Genomic DNA, 18,328 nt, shown 5'->3' on the forward strand with positions numbered 1-18,328 from the left:
GTACGTACGTACCGTACCGTTACGTTACGTTACGTTACGTTACGTTACGTTACGTTTACGTTTACGTTTACGTTTACCGTTTACCGTTTACCGTTTACCGTTTACCGTTTACGTTTACGTTTACCGTTTACGTTTACCGTTTCGTTTCGTTTCGTTTCGTTTCGTTCGTTCGTTCGTTCGTCGTCTCTCTCTCTCTCTCTCTCTCTCTCTCTCTCTCTCTCTCTCTCTCTCTCTCTCTCTCTCTCTCTCTCTCTCTCTCTCTCTCGCTCTCTCTCTCTCTCTCTCTCAGTGTTTTCATGTAATTTTTCAATAAATGTTGTAAATAAATTGCGGGTGAGTTCTGCTGCGACTGTGTGTTGATACTAGTATATTACCATGTTGGCCTATGGTCATTATAATAACATACAAAGTTGTTAATATAACGGCCAATAATGGTAGTATGGCATCATAAATTACCGCTTCGTTGTGACTGGTATCTGAGGACATTAAGAGGTCCACATAGTCTTCCAGTCCGGGGATATCAAAGGGACTTCCGAGACCTCCAGCTGATGCGTTTCCAAACCTGTCCAGACCATCCAGAGAAGAGATCTGTGGCAAGGACTGAATAACAATCTCCCTGTAACCTGCAGACAGACACACAGACACTATACATTCAAAAAACCTGACCAGACTAGAGCAGCAAGGCTGTCAAAAAATACACCATTATTAAGTATTGTAACACCAGGCTTGGTTAAAACATCAGGTGTTATGCTGCACACAATCAAATAATCTATATCCAAACAAATAACCTGTGCTATCCTCACATGCACTATTGATGCGCCTCACTAAATGAGAACTGAGCACCTCTAATATGAGTGAACCATCGCTGTCAATATGACAGCAAGGGTTGTAAAAATGCTTTAAGTGTGCCCTCATGGATTTAAACACGTACTTTCAAACGCTGCTGCCATGCATTACTTATGAGCAGGAAGACAAGAATAATGGCTGCACAGCATAACTTATAGGAAAACACTGGAACGATTTTTGAATTGATATATCTTCAGTCAAGATGAAATGAAAAGACACAGGCATAAGAGGCATGGAGAGATAAATACGTCTCAGTCATTATTAGCAGGAGCTGTCAATGTGTCTACCACTGATTTTCATTGTGCTTTCATTACTGGCAATACAAGGGGAGATTTATGCGTTGTTAATAAAAACAATTATCCTGTACGACTCGTCGGAGACGCATCAAAAACAACAGAGAGAGATGTAAAAGGGTTGTTTATAGCAAAAACTGTGAAGATGTCCGTTATTACATTTATTCATTGTCTTCATGCTATTAAATTAATTATAATGTTTAAAATGACATGTTACGCACATGTCATTTTAAACATTATAATTAATTTAATAGCATAAATAAACAAATCTACCGTCACATTGGTGTTCAAACTGATTTGGAGTTTGTAATGGAGGTGGTTGTTTTTCATGCTGATCGATTGAGAGGTGTTTCTAGTCTTTAGTCTGCCATGATTGATAAGTGGCAAACAGAATAGCAAAACAGAAAGCTACAAAAGGACCATAGAGTTCAATCTGCACGTCGTTAACAGGAAACTCAGCTTTATTGCCTTTAGAAAGGTCATGTTTTATGCAGGGTTGTTAATCTTTTGACATGATATTACATTATTTGGCTCATGCAGTTCTCCTAAGCAATTTATAACAAGAGTATTCAGAATTAGATGCCTTTAAACAACAACAAAACAACCTGCAAGCTTGTTATGTGCTGTTTTTTTCAAAATGGGAATGAATATATGCGATATGGGCTGCTGAAGAGCAATCTACAAAGGAGGGTTCTCAGCCTGCAGCAGAAATCTAGACTCCATTTTTTGTTTTAACTAGGTAAACAAAATGACTGGAGAGTAATATATATAATCATGTATAATATATAAACACATGTCATTTTGGCTTGGATGACCATGAGAGTCTTAGCATATCAATTAACAATTACTTATACAGTTTATCTGTAAAAGGCCAATCATTATTAAAAGTTAAGTAAAATAACAGTCCCAAGTAGGGTTGGGATCCGAAACTCGGTTCCAGATGAGAACCGATAAGAAAATGCCGAGTACCGGGGCTGAACGATATACCGTGTCATGGCGATAACCACGATATGCACATGCGCGATATTCACATCGCAGGGACGTGCGATTTTATTTTTATTTTTTTTTTACATTTATTTTTTAGGGTGTTCGATATTAAGTAGGTAAATTAACTCAAACACGTCATGTTACAATTATTTTGCTGCTTTCTACAAAAGGAAAACTTGCGCGGCTCTCATGTCAGGGGTACTTGAGTGGAGTGACATGCAGGCTCTGAGTCTGTATGCACAGCAAACAACTATTTCAGATGCCTTTGCCGGTGTTACACCATATGAGAAAGGTTCAAAACGGCATAAAGGAGCTGGTGTATAGCTGTTCTTAATTTTATTTTTATGATGTTGTTTAAAAGATTTCCACTACTTTGCTGCTATTTGCACAAAAAAGGTTTTAATTGTGGAATAAAAAGTGAAATGACCTATTTGGTCACGTATGTTAATTCCCTAATGTGATAATGAAGCTTCCTATAGTTTAATGTAATACGTTGAATCTCTTGGATCCCTTCTAGACACCACTCTTCTTCATTCACATATGAACCCCCTTATCTGAGGGTAAGCAACCTGCATTATCATGACATGTTAGATCATGACTTAAGGTATGATGAGTCAACCAGTTAAGATCCAGACGTCCGTGACTAAAATCCTTCATCCGGTTAAATATAGTTAAAAAAAACGCAATATATATCTCAGGGGAAAAGAATATCGCAATGTCAGTTTTTTTCAATATCGTGCAGCCCTACCGGGTACCCATACAAAATACACAATTTTGGTTCTGCTTAACGCTTCCTAAACGCGGTAGACCCTGTATTCCACCGGGTCCGTCTGCGCCGCGGTGACCCGGTGTAATACAGGGTAAGGGCGGACTGGCCATCTGTGTGTTCTGGAGAATCAAAGAACGGCCGGTCGTCAGCACCGCCCTTAATTGTTTTAAACAGCACCATGTAAGTTGTGCTGACAGGCGACAGAGGTCCACAGTTGCCCCGCAGCGAAGCTCCCCCCGCCCTCCCCTAGACAGTTCACGAGCTCAGTCACTTCATAACACCAAAGATGGGTTGCAGTAATCGCTCTAAAGTGAGGCTCCACTACACTAAAGAAGAAAAAGACAAGGCACAGTGTAATGCCTCTTAATAGCTTGCCATGAGCATAGCTCAGTTAAAATAAAGCACACAACCATATTTTTTATTTGTAAAAATGTCAGTTAAAGCTTAAAAGAATAAAGATATTTTTGTTATCTAAACGTTTGACCTCTTTCTTTTACAATTTTGGAATCGAAACGGGGAATCGATAAGAACCGGAATCGATAAGCAGGACCGGAATCGGAATCGATACATTTCAAACGATACCCATCCCTAGTCCCCAAATACTAATTACTCCAAAATAAGCTCCTCATATCTTACCTGGCAACCTACACACAGCGTTGTCTCTGCCATCCTGGCTCAAAGTGACCTCTCTTAAACTTTGCGATCCCAGCAGGCACTGCAGGACGTGATCGATGTTGTCCAGGTTGTTGCTATGGAGACTGAGGTGTTTCAGCTTGTATCCCGTTCCATGAAGATAGAGTAACCCTAATGAAGACATCAACAGCATTGACATGTCACTTACAGGTAAGTGTGTTTTTATTTGAGGGTAGAAAAAGAAAAGTCTGTTCAGCCCTTTTTAAACTCACCAGTGAGGTTGTTTATCTGATTGTAGGACACGTTTAATCTTGTTAGGTTCACGAGGCCATTCAGTCCTGAGATAAAAGGGAGGGGATATTAATAACTGAGTGATTATACACCTCATAGAGTTTATAATTAAGAGTTATTACTTGGAGAAGAACATCCATAAAACATTAATCGTCAGAGAAAAATGTGTGACTAAAGACTCACCTTCAACCTTCGTGATTAAGTTACAGGATAAATTTAAAGTCCTCAGGGAAGTAAGGGAGCTTAGACCCTCAATTTTAGAAATGCAATTGGAGGAAAGGTCTAAGTGGCGCAGGTGCCATGCTGAGGTCAGGCCCTCGATCCCTGGGATGTGATTACAGTGCAGATTCAGCGAAGTTATAGTGGGACTCAGGGGGACATCCAGCAAGCTACAAAGTAAGAAACAAGAGGAAACAACAGATTTACCATAAAAGAAAAACACTTTTGCTTTGTGACCTGACCTCATGCTCTGTAGGAAAGGTTTTCCAATATTTGCAGCAAAATGATGACAATCATTCCAAATGTTGTCCCATAAAGTGTAAAAAAAAATACCTTCCACACACTTTGAAAGCTCGAGGGGAGATATTCAAATGTCTTGACACAAAAGGCATCCAGTTTACTTATAGACACAGAAAAAACGGCCTTTCCACACATTTAACAAGAACATTGCAAGTTGTTGGCATTTCTGTTTGCTTCAGCTTCAGTGATAATGATTATTGCAGATTAGCTTCCCGTCTTCTCATCTATTGCTACTTTTACTGATTATTATGGACTTTTATTTGGCTAACTTATGATGAATAAAGTGAGCACGTTTTCATTAAAACGAGTTTTAAAAGAATAGCAGTGATGAGACGTCAATAACGTTACCTTATTATATTTTTGTCAATAAGACTCAGCTCCTTGTCTCCCATGACGACGACATGCAGCATTAACCGTTATTATTCCGTTTGTACTGAAGATAGCATAACCGTCAAATGTGACGTATGGAAGCTAGAACAATTATCATCATGTTATCAAATCTAAAGCTAAGTTTTCCTAGCAGCCTAGCACAAGTTTACAGCGATAGAGCTAAGTAGACAACCTGTTTACAAAGCACAGTTGTACAAGCTGGGACAATCAGCAAGTGTTGTCTTTTTAACTATATCTATAATTATTATATTGTATCAAATAAGCACTTGTGAGCTCGTTAAAACATGTGTTGTTGTTGTTAGCCTCTCTTCTGTCTAGTTGAACTAGCCGCTTCTGGTGTCGTACTTCCGGTGACATAGTTAACGGACACATCCGGGTTTTTTACTCTTTTACTTTAGTTTTAGTTTCGTTTTTTTTCGTTTTTTCTTTGTTTTTTCTAACACTTTCTCGAATACAAAGACGAAAACAATTATAATACAATTATGATCATGTTTATTAAAAAAGTATATATTATATATTTAATTTAATGTCAAACCTTTATTTAACCAGGTCCCAATTGATCTATTTGTCAAGGGAGACCTGCAGCAAGTAGGCTACACATGAAACATAAAACAACATAAAACAATAAAGGACATCATACATCATATTTAGAGGGCTACATTTACATACCTATCGACATTTACAAGTACCAACAGTATCAAAGAGCATTTCACCTATCCGAGCTTTAAAAACATGCAGTGGAACCAAATGCTCAGTTTCAATTATTTTTGAAGAGCAAGAGGAGCTGCGCACATAAAAAGCTTGTGTACCTAATTCAGTACTTGCACTTGGCACATGTAACAAGACCACATCATGTGATCTCAGGCAATAGCTACCTGCAACTCGGTGTGATCAGAGAGCAGATAAGATGGGAGTTTACCCAACATGGCTTTATATATGAACATGTAAATGACTGAGCCTTATTATTATAATACATTTTTAAAAAGCACTATGTACTAAAAGTAGCATTACCACAGTGTAGAAATTATTTGACTTATTCTATCCAGTAAATATTGGGAATGGAAAAAAGTCAAAGAAAATTTGACCGCCAAATACCAAGTTAGAAGAACTTTAGCTGATGACCGAAGATTTAGCCATTTTGGAATTATTCATAAAGGAATACATTAAATATAAATGGCTCCTTTTATGTCTGCTTTCTCTAAGATATAATTCACCAAATCTCCCACATTAGCTTTATCTTTGACTTATAGGCCTGTGAAACAAAGCTTGCCGCAAGTTGTGCATCCTTGCTCAAGTAATCACAGATATATTATAAAGATCCCGCCCCCTATTATACTCATAATTCCTGCAGCAGCTACAAGGCGGTGATTGATTCACTTCATCACACACTGAACATTGTCCATATTTGAGGAGCTGCATGACTGATCATTGCACTCACTGGCTTCTAGCCAGCAATGATAGAACCAATTATACCTGCAGCCCTGCCAATGGCCCTCCTTAACCTGTGAAAATGATGATCTGGTGCTAATGAAGTGAGTGAAATAGAAATGCCATCTGCCGCTTCCTCATCGCCACTTACCACTCATTAAATCTAGTTTTCAAGGGCACTGGATAAAAAGAGACAAACTAAGACGAATATTCTTGTAGCCAATTACAGAACAAAGCTAATGTAAAGGAAGGATTCAATTAGACTAGAGTGGGACATTTGTAAGTTTAGCATCACTATGTGCCTTTATTTTCACCCCACTACTCCCATTCGTTTTACAAAAAAAGAGTTTGAATGTGGAGAGAAAAGTTAATGTAAAAAAGCCTCCATCTAGTAGCACTGTGATATTACTGCAACAATGACAATGCTAACATACATCATTTGCTGGAACTACACACAAAGCAGCTAAATGTGTAAAAGTGTACTCTTTATATTAATATGGAGGCAGCATTTAACTGTTGTTGCAACTTGTTTATTTTAACTATAGATTATTATACTTATCATTGGCTTGGCGAATCGATAAATTGTTTAATTGGAGAAAAAAGCAAGAAAGGCACACTGTTCACAATGCTTGTTTAATCAAATTGTGAAAATAATGACATGGTAAAAGCGTCAAAGCATCACATATAAAAACCAGTTGCCATGAAATGACTGATAAAAAGAATAGTTGCCAATTAAATTCCTTCAATCTACAAGCTATATTTATATCACCCAACAGAATTTCATAGCAATCAAATCAGATTTCCTGAAACATTTTCATCAAATACAGAAGTCAAATTCATGATTTTGCTGAGGTGGATCGACAAAGTCAGCAGGATTCATCTTTTCGGGAACATAAATATCTAAACAAATGTTCATGACAAACCTCAAACCATCATATTTTAATTTAAACTAAAGTGGTGACACTTTACAGACAAACAGATGGACCAACAGCCATGTTGCTAATGAGGATAAATATGTTTGGAGGCTGGTTTAAACTTGTGAGTGCTTCTCATGTCATACACTGTTAATAAAAGATTCTTGAAGTTGTTCTGCAAGCCATGAAGTGAAAATAACTTTTTTGTACTGAGCATAAAACCCTCACAGTGCACGTTTTCTCCTTCACGATTGAAGCCACAACACTCAGGCCGGCTGTTTTTTTTCTTTTTGTTGAGAGGAACGGGTTTATTTCAAAAACGTCTTTAATCCATAGCTGCACAACAGATACAATGAATACAAATAATCCATAATAGCCACATTTAAAACATGCAGACAGTAAACAATACAGAATGCAAAATTAATTTAAAATGCATTTCATCATGTGTAACAAACGGCAAAAATGATATGCATACACAACACTGTGTGGAGACATTGTGAATAAATTACATACTGTCTACTGTACATTTCAGCAAAATGTACAAATTAAGCAAAATCACATAATTATGAAGTGTTTTTCCTGCATTGAATTTAGCTTCCTGCCTGCGCCGAGGCTAGCAAGTTTTGAAAGCACAAAAACAGGAAAAAAGTAACAACAAAAGAGGGCATGTCATGGTTCATCTCATTGAACACTGTATTATATGCACAATACAGACCAAAATATAGTAAGCGCACAATATATTGTCCTTATTTTTTCAGATATGCAATCAGCTTGAAGGTAAATTATTGATTGCTCTTTGCGGTTGATCTCGCAGTATTCTGGAGGATATTCACTACCAGCATTTTTGATGAAGTACACATCAGGAGTGTCATGTTATAATGAGGCAAAGAAGCAAAAAAAACGAGTTCCTCTGCTGTCAGTCACTCCCGTCATTGCTTTCCTTTAATTTCAAATGCACCTTCTTGATCAAGAAGGTTTTGCTGGTATCTCTTCTCCCAGCTTCTTCAACTATACACTTCCTTTTTCCCCTGGCTTGAAGAAAAGATGAAAAACAAGACGGAAAGAGGGAACATTTATTATTATCTGCAGTTTTTCACAGGAAATCGAGAAAATAGTTACATTTCAAGGGTGCTTTGATTGCAAGGTTTCCCTGTGAGGTGAAAAACAGAGGAGATGTATGGGGCTGCGAGTATATTAAAAATAAACGAGTGCTTCTGATTTTACCTGCAACCACTAAGATAACCACCTGAGGAAAGAGTTCATTGTACCATCATCTTAATGACCCATCATGTTCAGAGCTCCGAAAGAGATTTCTGTTATCGGGCACTCGAGGACAGCAGGGAGGAAATGTCAGCCCAGAGGCAAATTAAATCTGAAAGCTATTTGTTCATACAAAGAAAATCAGGGGATTTAAATGTCGTCTGATGGAAAGTAGGGATGAGATGGAGTTGTATCTCAGCGGCCGTTCAGACATCATCAGTGATAACTGCAGAGAAGCTTTCCCTTACGCTCGCAGACGGAGAGAACGACAGGCCATTAAGAAGAAGGGATGAGCAGCGTTACTCATTCTGCCTAAAAGTGGAATATAAACTGAGCTTTTGAGTTGCTGCTGATGATTAACTACCAAGTTGATGGGCGCTGAAAAGGGGTTTGGGTCATTTGTTATCCCTTCACTGCTAAAAGTCCATTCACAAAAGGAAATGACAGTTGCTTTCATGTCAATAAGAATGATTCCCTTTTAAGAAGGGATTAAATACTGACCTTTCTCAGTTGTCAATGTCTGATATGTGGTTCTCAATCTGCAAATTAAACACAAAGACATGAGTGAGATTGACAGCTGCTGTTATAAAAGCTCCTTCCTTAATCCTTAATGAATTTGGGTTTGTACACTCTTTAAAACATTTTTTTTTTTTTAAATAGACATGGATGGGTTTTCATGACATACCAACGGCAAAATATATCAGAATATACAAAATCTGCTTCTAAAGCTATTCAGTATTGTTATATATTGATCAGTTTTCATATTTTCCACAATAAATAACAACACAAAAACCATTAACCTGCTAAGCCTCTCCATTCAGATATTTCATTGAAATACCTTTTTTTCTTAAAAAACCTTGAACTCACTTATTTAAAGATGTTGCAGAGATTTGAGGGTGCAGAGGATTTCTCATTAAGTTTCATAGTCTCTAGCTTCAGCACCCCCAGCTAAGTCTGATACCAGGTCATCTCAAAATCTTATATAATAAATATTGTAATCCAATATTAAAAGAACTGAAGTATTTTGACTGTCGGACATAAAGGTAGTTTTACCTCAGATGTATTTGTTCTTATCAGGAAAGGAGTCCCAAGATGCAAAGACATAGTGGTAATGTTGCAGAAATAATATCAGATAAAGTCTGTATATAATTGCCCAGAAAATGTGCATCTACTGGCACTTATTTTACTTTGAAGTGGTGTAAGAGTAAAAGTTGTTTGTTCAGCTTATACAAAATTATATTTATTGGAAGGAGCAGAATATGGTAATGATTATCAGTCCATTTTTATCATAAAGTGTGTCTTCATACGATGGTTTCGTTTTCCTGTCTTTTTTGGGTACATTTCCTTGAGCCCAGAATTTCCATCACTATAAGGAAGTCTTATTAGTCTCTATATTAATATTATATTCTCTTTAACACACATTTTAACATATTTATTTGGAGGCTTCAAATTGGCCCAATGGCTTTTCTGCCTCTTTCTGCACTGTAATTGTTTATCTTCGTGTTTTTAAAAATGTGCAAGTAAACTTAAAATCAATGCACAATCAACCCAATAGTGGCTAGCTGTTTCTGCTTATTCCATTATTTATGCTAAGTGTCTGCTGGTTGTAGCTTCTTATTCCAGTTACAGACATGAGTAGTATCAATCATTTCGTCTAACTCTCAGCCAAAAAGAGAATGAATGTGTTCCTAAAAATGTCAATCTACTACTTTAACAATAAGACGTCAATCCTTCAAATCGAACAAGTTCAGTAGAGCAAGCACACATCAGGTGACTTTTATTTTATAGAGAAACCCACACACAGAGATCCTGTCAAACACGCCTCCTATACATCACAGCATTTCCTTCAGACAGGAGGAACTCGCTCGCTCTTTTTACTGAGACTGTAAATGTCTACTTGACCTACTCACCATATCCCCGGTTCCTTCATCTTCAAAGTCGTCTTCACCGCCGTCCGTCATTTCCCCCGCCTCCACCTCGGCCGCCTCCTCCGCACTCGAGTGGTCACCATGGAGACGCTCACAAACCTGCTCCTGGTTCCTCTGCATGTCTGGGGAAAGAGAGAGCGGCAATTAACATCCGAGCGGTTCAGATTTATTTAACATCTTATTTTTTACCAGTAGTATAGTCTCCAGCGTTAATATTTTCTGTATCACTCCGCCCCGTGTTTGTCTTTCATCTCCACATGTATAAATTCATGCTTCTCACGCAGACACGTCCTCCCCCTCTGTCAAATCTCACCGCCGTCAGAGCGATGTTGCCTCTCAATCTTCTCCAGCCGGCCCAGCAGAGAGTCGATCTTGTTCTTGATCTGTGACAGCTCCTTCTTGATTATTAGGAGCTGGTCTGTCTTCACTGTGTGCATACATGAATAGAGTTAAAAATCATAATTAATGTGAAGTTTGACAAGGAGGCCCATGGTTATAACACTTAGACAAGGTTATTGTGAGAAATGTTGCTGAGGTACAATTACTAACGTGTGTTTGAAGGCGTATGAAGACAGACTTTATGATAAAAATGGACTGATAAATAACAAATCTAACTGCACAATATTTTTGACTGAATAATTCAATATCAATTGTGTGACCTTATTGTAAGGTTGACTATTGGCGCTTTTACAAAATATTACCACAGTGAAATCTTTGTTAAATAATCATCAGTAATGTGGATTTGATGAAAAAATAAGTAAATGCAAATACCAGTAAAGCTAGAATGGTGTGGCACATTGGAGAAAATCCCACCACTTTACTGTAATGCTTCTTTTACCAGGAGAAGACAACACTCTTGCCATATTCTGATATCCAAAACTATGATCAAAATGATTTAATATCAACATATCGCCCAGTCCTATGATATATTTGACTGAATCGCATGATGTGGACAATACGTGAAGGAGCAGTACAAAGGCATTTTTTAACAATTAGAAAACATTAAGGTTTCATAAAATCTAGATATTAATTTAGCAGTCTTGGTCGTCATTCTTGTCAGTGTCAATACGCTCATCTCAACTTAAAAGGATTATTTTGACTTTTAAAAAAAAAATTTAAATGTACTATTTTTTCACTTAATGGTTGAAAGCGTTGTGGGTCATTTGGATCCGACAGACCCAAGATAGCTGTTTCTAGTATTAGTCCTTGACTAGTTTGATATTGATGTCTAAATGCTCATGTTATTAAGCCTGACACTGAAGAGATTTATTTATTTCCACATCTAATCAATCACTTAGTTGAGTACAATCTAATCACAACCAATACAAATGATCCAAAGTAGTAATAAACAAAAACGTTCTTTATAACAGAGCGGGGAAAAGTGAATTAGAGGAACAAATAGGGAAAAAGAGAACATACGCTTAGGGACTGTGATGGAAGAGCCGGCATTGAGTGCTCGGGAGGAGGAAGAGGAGGAGGAGGAGGGAGAACAGGCCCTGATTGGAAAAGAGGATTTGGCTCTGCGTTTGGACTGGACGACTAGCCGCGAACGTTTGATGGGGATCACTGCACGGGTCGGGGGCACGACACGACCGTGGTACTCAAAGAGTCTGAAGAAGACACATTAAACATAAAGTAAACATGCAGCAAACTTAGCAAGAAGAGAATTCTTAGAAAACAGTAATACAGTGCCGCAAAACCATTTTCTAAAAAGCATAGAGAAGTATTTCTGGATATATTACTGGAATTGATCAGTAAAGTGGTGTTTTTCAAGCTGTCACTCCCAAGATCCCTACATTTTGTTTTTCAACCAACAAGCAACGCTTATAAAAGACTGAATAGACATTTTGCACAAGTTGTTTGAATGATAGAGCTACATATTGAACAACACGGGGGCCATCCAATAAAAATCTTGTTCCCGGTTGCTTATGACACATCAAATTACCAAAATAGCAATAATGACTCAAAGCGGAAGGATTCCACTCCCAGGGATATTGCAAAGTACAGGAAATAAATAACAAACCAATGAAAATGTCAGAAGCAAGAAACATTTGCTGCCTTGCCAGCGCAAATGACCAGCCGGGGGACTATCTGACATTCAGTCCTCGCATTATGTGGATAAAAGCATCATTAGTGAGACCAACGGAGAGGAAATAAGACCTCCCCAATATGACATTCATTATGCCTATGATAATGTGGTTACTTTGCCTCAGATTGAAATGAGGCTATTTTACCCCAAACTCATCTGTATCTAAGAAGCTGACTCGGGAAATGGGGAGGAAGAAGGGTGAAAACTGAAGGGCAAAATATCAGGAGGAAAGTTACTTAAAAATACTATATTGAGAGTTAAAAAGGAAGAAGTGCTTTTGCATACCTGCTGTAGAAATCGTCTCTGTAGTAGTCATAGTCAAACTCGTAGCCGCTGTGAAGATAATACGGACTGTTTCATTCTTCTGGTATACTGTTTAATGCATACATTTTGCAAGAAAAATAACTAAATCCTAACACAAGACTGAAGACACTACTCTCATAGCTGTAGTCAAACCATAAGACTACATCCAGTTGCCAGTTAGCTTAGCTAAGCATAACAACTGAAATATTTCCCTACCAGCAGATTTCGTTTAGTTTATTCAGTTTTTGTAAAGATGTCATGGACATAGCCGTAAAGTGTTCATTAGTGATCTGTAAAGATGCTATTGTAGGGCTGATCTTTTTCCAGATAGCTGTTCCCCCTGTTTCAAGGTCTTTGGGCTAAGCTAACTAGCTGCTAAATGTTGCTTCAGCTTCATATTTGCAGACATGAGAGCAGTATCATTTCATCTAAGTATAATATTTTTTTAATAGCTTATTTCCTTTAAAAAAACAAACAATTGACAGCCACTAGGGGTGTAACGGTTCACAAACATTTCGGTTTGGCACGTACCTCGGTTTTTAGGTCACGGTTCGGTACGTTTTCGGTACAGCGGAAAAACTATCACAAAACATAACATATTTTTTGTTTTTTGTAATTATTATTAAACTGTGAATAACGTATTCACTCAAATAAATACAAAATATAATAAAATAAACATTAAGGTGCAGCATTTCGATGAACTGAAATAATCTGTATTTGAACTGTACTGTACTAGTACCTAAGCAGCCAGTTTGAAATATGACTTGCTTGTCATTGTATTTTTTTTGTATGTTTTTTTAAAGAAAAATTAACTTGTCCACATTGCTTGCCGAAAGGGAAGATCTGCTGGCACTAATAATGTCTCCTGCTGTGGAGAACACCCTCTCTCTAGGGACAGAGGTAGCAGATACAGCCAGATAGCGCTTTGCTAACATGGCAGCATAAGGATATTTGGCGTTTGTAATAGCTTTGGCTCGGTCTGAACTTTTTGCGAGTGGTGGAGGCTTAAATGCTAGTGGGAGTTGGGTTTGCGCTTCAGTCTTTTTTCTTTTGGTACCGGTGATATTCACATTCGGGTGATGCCTTTTCAAATGAGTGTGCAAGTTTGATGTATTGCCAGCCGCGTAACCAATTTTAGTTGAACAATGCCGACAAACAGCTTGAACCCGTTGAACCCACGCAACGTGAGCAAATTACTCTGAATGCTGCGACGCAGCACCTGAGATTACTTCCAAAAAGTTGTTAACGTTCTCAATTTTTTACGTTCAACGTTGTATTTGTTCGGTACACTTCGGCACACACGTGTACCGAACCGAAGAGCCCGTACCGAATAATTTCGGTACGGGTACGTATACCGTTACACCCCTAACAGCCACCTGTTTTGTGTTTTCTTTTTTTTACGTCTGCCATTTCACTCCTTGTGCACAGTTCAAGAAGGAGTGAATGTGTGATAACAACAATCATTGATATCACAGTTAGGAAATTGGCTGTTCCTCCAGAACTACCCAAGATGACAGCAGAACATGAGAACGGTTGGAAAACTAGGTCACAAAAGCAATAACTGACAGACATAAAAAAAAGTTTTTTACACAGACCTGTAGAGGGACGAGAGAGGCCTCTTGGAGGCCATCTTAGGCCTGTATGGTTTGGGCTCTCCTGCCATGTTGATATCTGAAAGCAAAATGAAAAATCGACAAAGGAATCACAGTTACACATTTTATAATAACGATCAACAGAAAAGTATACCATGGAATAACCAGCTATGGTCAATAAAATCTACAACCCTTACAACAATCAGGATGATAACTCTCCATTTCGAAGTTGCATTACTTTTTAACTGAGAAATACATCTGCACAGAGCTTTCAGGATCTCAACTTTCCGAGACAAGAGACATGGTTAATTAGCGGATTGACTTTTGATAAGAGAAAGAGTTAAGGGGTAAGATAAGAGCGCCGCTGATTCCCGCTAAAATTCTTTCTCAGACGCGGACACATCAGACTATTTTCTTACTGGCCTCTGAATTTTGTGTATTGGATAAACTCGCCATATCTCTACCCGTCTCAGAGAGAAGGCTAAATCTTTGCAGTTAACAACGCAAGCAGAGGCATAATTAGATTTTAACTGCATATAACATGTTCATTGCAACTACTGTAACATAATAAAAAGCATATTATACAAATGGCACCCACAACAGTTCTCCAACCGCTTGAACGACTCCCTAATGAGAAAATTATACAGCACAAAGTGGAAGAGGATTATAATACAACAAGGTCAATATCAAATCAAAGCACCAAACAATCTTGATAAAAAAAGTGTTGAAAAGGTTATAGGCGTTTTAATGCCTTAGAAATGATGTACAGTTGCCATTGGTTGTGATAAGAAAACATCTTATGGTCCTTAGACATGAACACAATGGCATTCATTGGATGAAGCACATAAACATTGTAGAGTCTGAACTGCCTTGACATTTATACTTGAAGTATCTGTTTTTTTTTTCAATATGTACTTTGTTAATAGAGTTTTAATGTAGTTCAGTCTGGTCCCTTGAAGGTAGGGTAGGTAAGAATGGAGAAACCAGCTCGAGTGCGCTAGAATTTGAAAGTACACAACCAAAAAAAAAAGTCCTTCAGACTTCCTCACAGAGCCCCTCCTCCAACACACACGAACGTGCACATGACCAATGAGGGCACGAGATAAGTTTGTGCACAGATGGAAGGCTGACAGGCAGGTAGGCCATCCAGTTATTTTAGCCGGGCCGGCTCAGATGATTGGTCGTGCTTTTTACAGTACTACGGCTTCCACAGATGAAATTTTTTGATGTATTTATTGTCAAAGCATTTAATATATTCATTGCTATCGGGATGTTAAGAGCATTCCATGGAATATAACAAAAAGTGTTTCTGAGGTGAATTACATACCCCACCTTTAAGTTGAACAAATGCAAAGACACTATTACACAGAGCTTTTGAAAGAGTTGAAAGACACTGTGTGAAGTAAAAGAGTACGTACTGGTGCTTGAGAACAGAAAGTTGGAGGCAAGTAAGGCACCAAGCTGCTCTTTCTCTCAGTCAAATGTGAACTTACATACATGATACATGTCATTTAGATTCCGCATGTCCGAGATTTGATTACGTCTGATGTGATGTCCATAATTAATAAAGGCCAATCATTTATTTGGAAATCATAGAAAAAACTCCTTACATCACTTTAAGTTTATTTTAGTACAAAAATAATCCATTGTAATGAAACAAGAAACCCACCATAATTTCCTTTTTTGATGTCGGAACTTTTTATAATCTTTTCTCAAATGTATAATTAATCAATAAAGTTCGATTTACTCAGATGTTGATCAAAGTATACATGTCTGATATAACTGTAGTAATAAAGTTTGATTATGGCAACTTTTTAGACAAATCTATACATTTTCCAAACTGCAGATTTACATGTATAAAAAGAAAACGGAAAGTTGTATACAGTAACTATTAAGTAATAACTATTTGTTATCAGAGTTGTGTGCTCCCTGAGCTCCCGTCTGGCTCTGTGTGATGAGACTATCCAGGCAAACTTAGGTAGAACGCATTGATTAATTTAGTGATTTAACTTCAGTCCACTGTAGCTTACACATAGACCATCAGAGAGGCTGTACACCTTTCAAAAAAGTTTTCAGGGACATTGACTGTGCAAAAAGACAATAAAATCCCCTTAAAATGTATTAGCAGACTACTATGACTCATCCACTCTCTTGTTTGGATTGACAGCCCCTTCTAGCTGCCAAGAGCTCTACTGCGCTAAAGCAGGCTGGTATCACTTCGTTTAGTCTGTCAGCTTGATGTCCCTGTGTTTGCTCAATCAGCCTCGAGTGCTGCTCAAGGTCATACACAAAAAAACACAAACAAATATCAAACATCGCCTTCCCACATACGAACAGAGACGCCCACCGACCAGAGTCTGACGGATGAGTCAGCCGGGACAGGTTAAAAAAAGTTGCTCAGATAAAACATCAGCTCTGGATCTACTGCCTCTGGGATCATGCCCCAAAACATGTCATGACAGGAGCTGAAGTAAAACAACGGGGGGAGAAGATTACAATATCCCGGGCTGGATGAATTCAATAATGCAAGATACATCAAGACAGGAGTATATACTGTAAGACCTCTATCACACACACACACACACACACACACACACACACACACACACACACACACACACACACACACACACACACACACACACACACACACACTTCAATACATTGTCTGCAGATTAACTATGGTGCTGTTTGGCGTCCATACTTCCCACTCCCTCTTTCTTTCTCTTTATTCCCTCCTCACTCTCACTAATGGACTAATGGATCCGGGATGTATCGGTGGCTCTCAGGTACACGGGGACGGCTGTATCATTATCATTAGGGCTACATGAAGACGTGAGGAATGGTTCTCATTGTAAAGTCTGCTCTCTGGTCCCCTGCTGGGGTCATTATGAGAGAGCGAAGCACTAAAAAGCACTCTTAAACGAACACCATCCCCCCTCCACACGCCCGCAGTCAGCGCTTGATTAATAAGAGTCATTTTATTAATCATATACAAAAGATAGAACAAGTGTGTGTGCGTGCGTGTGTGTGTGGCTTGTTTGGTGTATCCATAAAAAGGTTGAGGCTTGAGAGGGAAGAGATAGAGACTGTGTTGCTAAGCAATAGCCAGTTAGTATTTGATTGATACTGTAAACTCTATGCAGAATCACATTGAGGGGGAATATGAAAAGTTAGTTTGATGCTTTATGCTGTCGCCATTATGAGTGTGCTCACTGCAGTAGAATAACAAATAAAAGGTCAGAGACAGAAACTGAAGCCCTCTGGTCATCCTCTCAACTCATGAGAGGCTTTTCTGTAAAAAGTACTGCTTTTTGATAATGTTGTGAAGGTGGCTTAAATAAAACATTGTTATTGGGGCTGATACTCAGAGTGTGTTTACTATACTGTATGTGAATAAGGCGGAATATAATAATGCAGTATTAAAATAATCAGTGCTAATGATTTTTTTTTATTATTGTTCTACACATTTTGTGTGGTATAATTAAAAGCTAAATTCAAGTTATAATCATTCAGGCATGATTTTTAAGGGACCCCTGTGGTTACTGGTCATCATGTCAAGTGCATTTGTTGTTACAGATCTGTTAGGAAAATATCACTCGTCGTCACCGGCTTGATTTTCAATAATCAGGATACATGTATTTATTATCCTTGCAAGAATGGAAGTAGTCATCACATACAGAGCATTTGGGACAACTCGTTCCCAGAACAGTGTCCTTCACATGCTTATAAACAAGAGAGGGTGTTACACAGTCACAAGATGGAGGAATACCGGTTCAAAGCNGGAATAGAAAGCAGTATTCAATGTTTACTTCAGATTAGCTCCACGTCAGAAATGATCATGCTTGTCATATGTCTATCTCCATAGAGGCTGAATCATCATGTTAATCACATAGCTATCATATGCCTAAAATAGTCCTGATGCTCCTCTAGTCATCATACATCCTGTTACGTACACAGCTACGTAGGGTCTTTGTTATCATGTGCTACTCTGATATTGGAAGAGTACATTCAGTATTTTCCCAACAACAAGTCGCTTGACACTCATGTGACACAAGATAAAACACTGGTCAGCACCTTTAACTT

The 18,328-nt window shown here is 38.2% G+C and overlaps 2 protein-coding genes across 4 annotated transcripts in view; both read right to left on the reverse strand.

The window, feature by feature from the left end:
- Positions 1-362: 362 nt before the first annotated feature.
- LOC104955252 (leucine-rich repeat and coiled-coil domain-containing protein 1-like) lies at positions 363-5,023 on the reverse strand. The gene is made up of 6 exons (XM_010782539.1): positions 4,687-5,023; positions 4,003-4,208; positions 3,801-3,866; positions 3,532-3,699; positions 457-623; positions 363-383 (listed from the first exon to the last, which is right to left on the reverse strand). The coding sequence occupies exons 1-6, from the start codon at positions 4,746-4,748 to the stop codon at positions 363-365; spliced, it is 690 nt and encodes a 229-aa protein (XP_010780841.1). The 5' UTR covers positions 4,749-5,023.
- Positions 5,024-6,770: 1,747 nt separating this feature from the next.
- LOC104955112 (RNA-binding Raly-like protein) overlaps positions 6,771-18,328 on the reverse strand; it is a 38,322-nt gene continuing 26,764 nt past the window's right edge. For 2 of the 3 annotated variants that reach the window (XM_010782344.1, XM_010782351.1), the window contains exons 3-9: positions 14,246-14,321; positions 12,633-12,680; positions 11,678-11,868; positions 10,572-10,685; positions 10,241-10,380; positions 8,832-8,869; positions 6,771-8,102 (exon numbers count right to left, since the gene is read on the reverse strand). In XM_010782344.1, coding sequence (XP_010780646.1) covers positions 8,837-8,869; positions 10,241-10,380; positions 10,572-10,685; positions 11,678-11,868; positions 12,633-12,680; positions 14,246-14,321 — 602 coding nt within the window. In that variant the 3' untranslated portion in view covers positions 6,771-8,102; positions 8,832-8,836. The remainder of the gene's footprint in view (positions 8,103-8,831; positions 8,870-10,240; positions 10,381-10,571; positions 10,686-11,677; positions 11,869-12,632; positions 12,681-14,245; positions 14,322-18,328) is intronic. The other variant, XM_010782358.1, reaches the window with a different exon arrangement.

Source organism: Notothenia coriiceps, unplaced genomic scaffold, assembly GCF_000735185.1.
Source record: "Notothenia coriiceps isolate Sejong01 unplaced genomic scaffold, NC01 NC01_scaffold00000497, whole genome shotgun sequence".
NCBI lineage: Eukaryota > Metazoa > Chordata > Actinopteri > Perciformes > Nototheniidae > Notothenia > Notothenia coriiceps.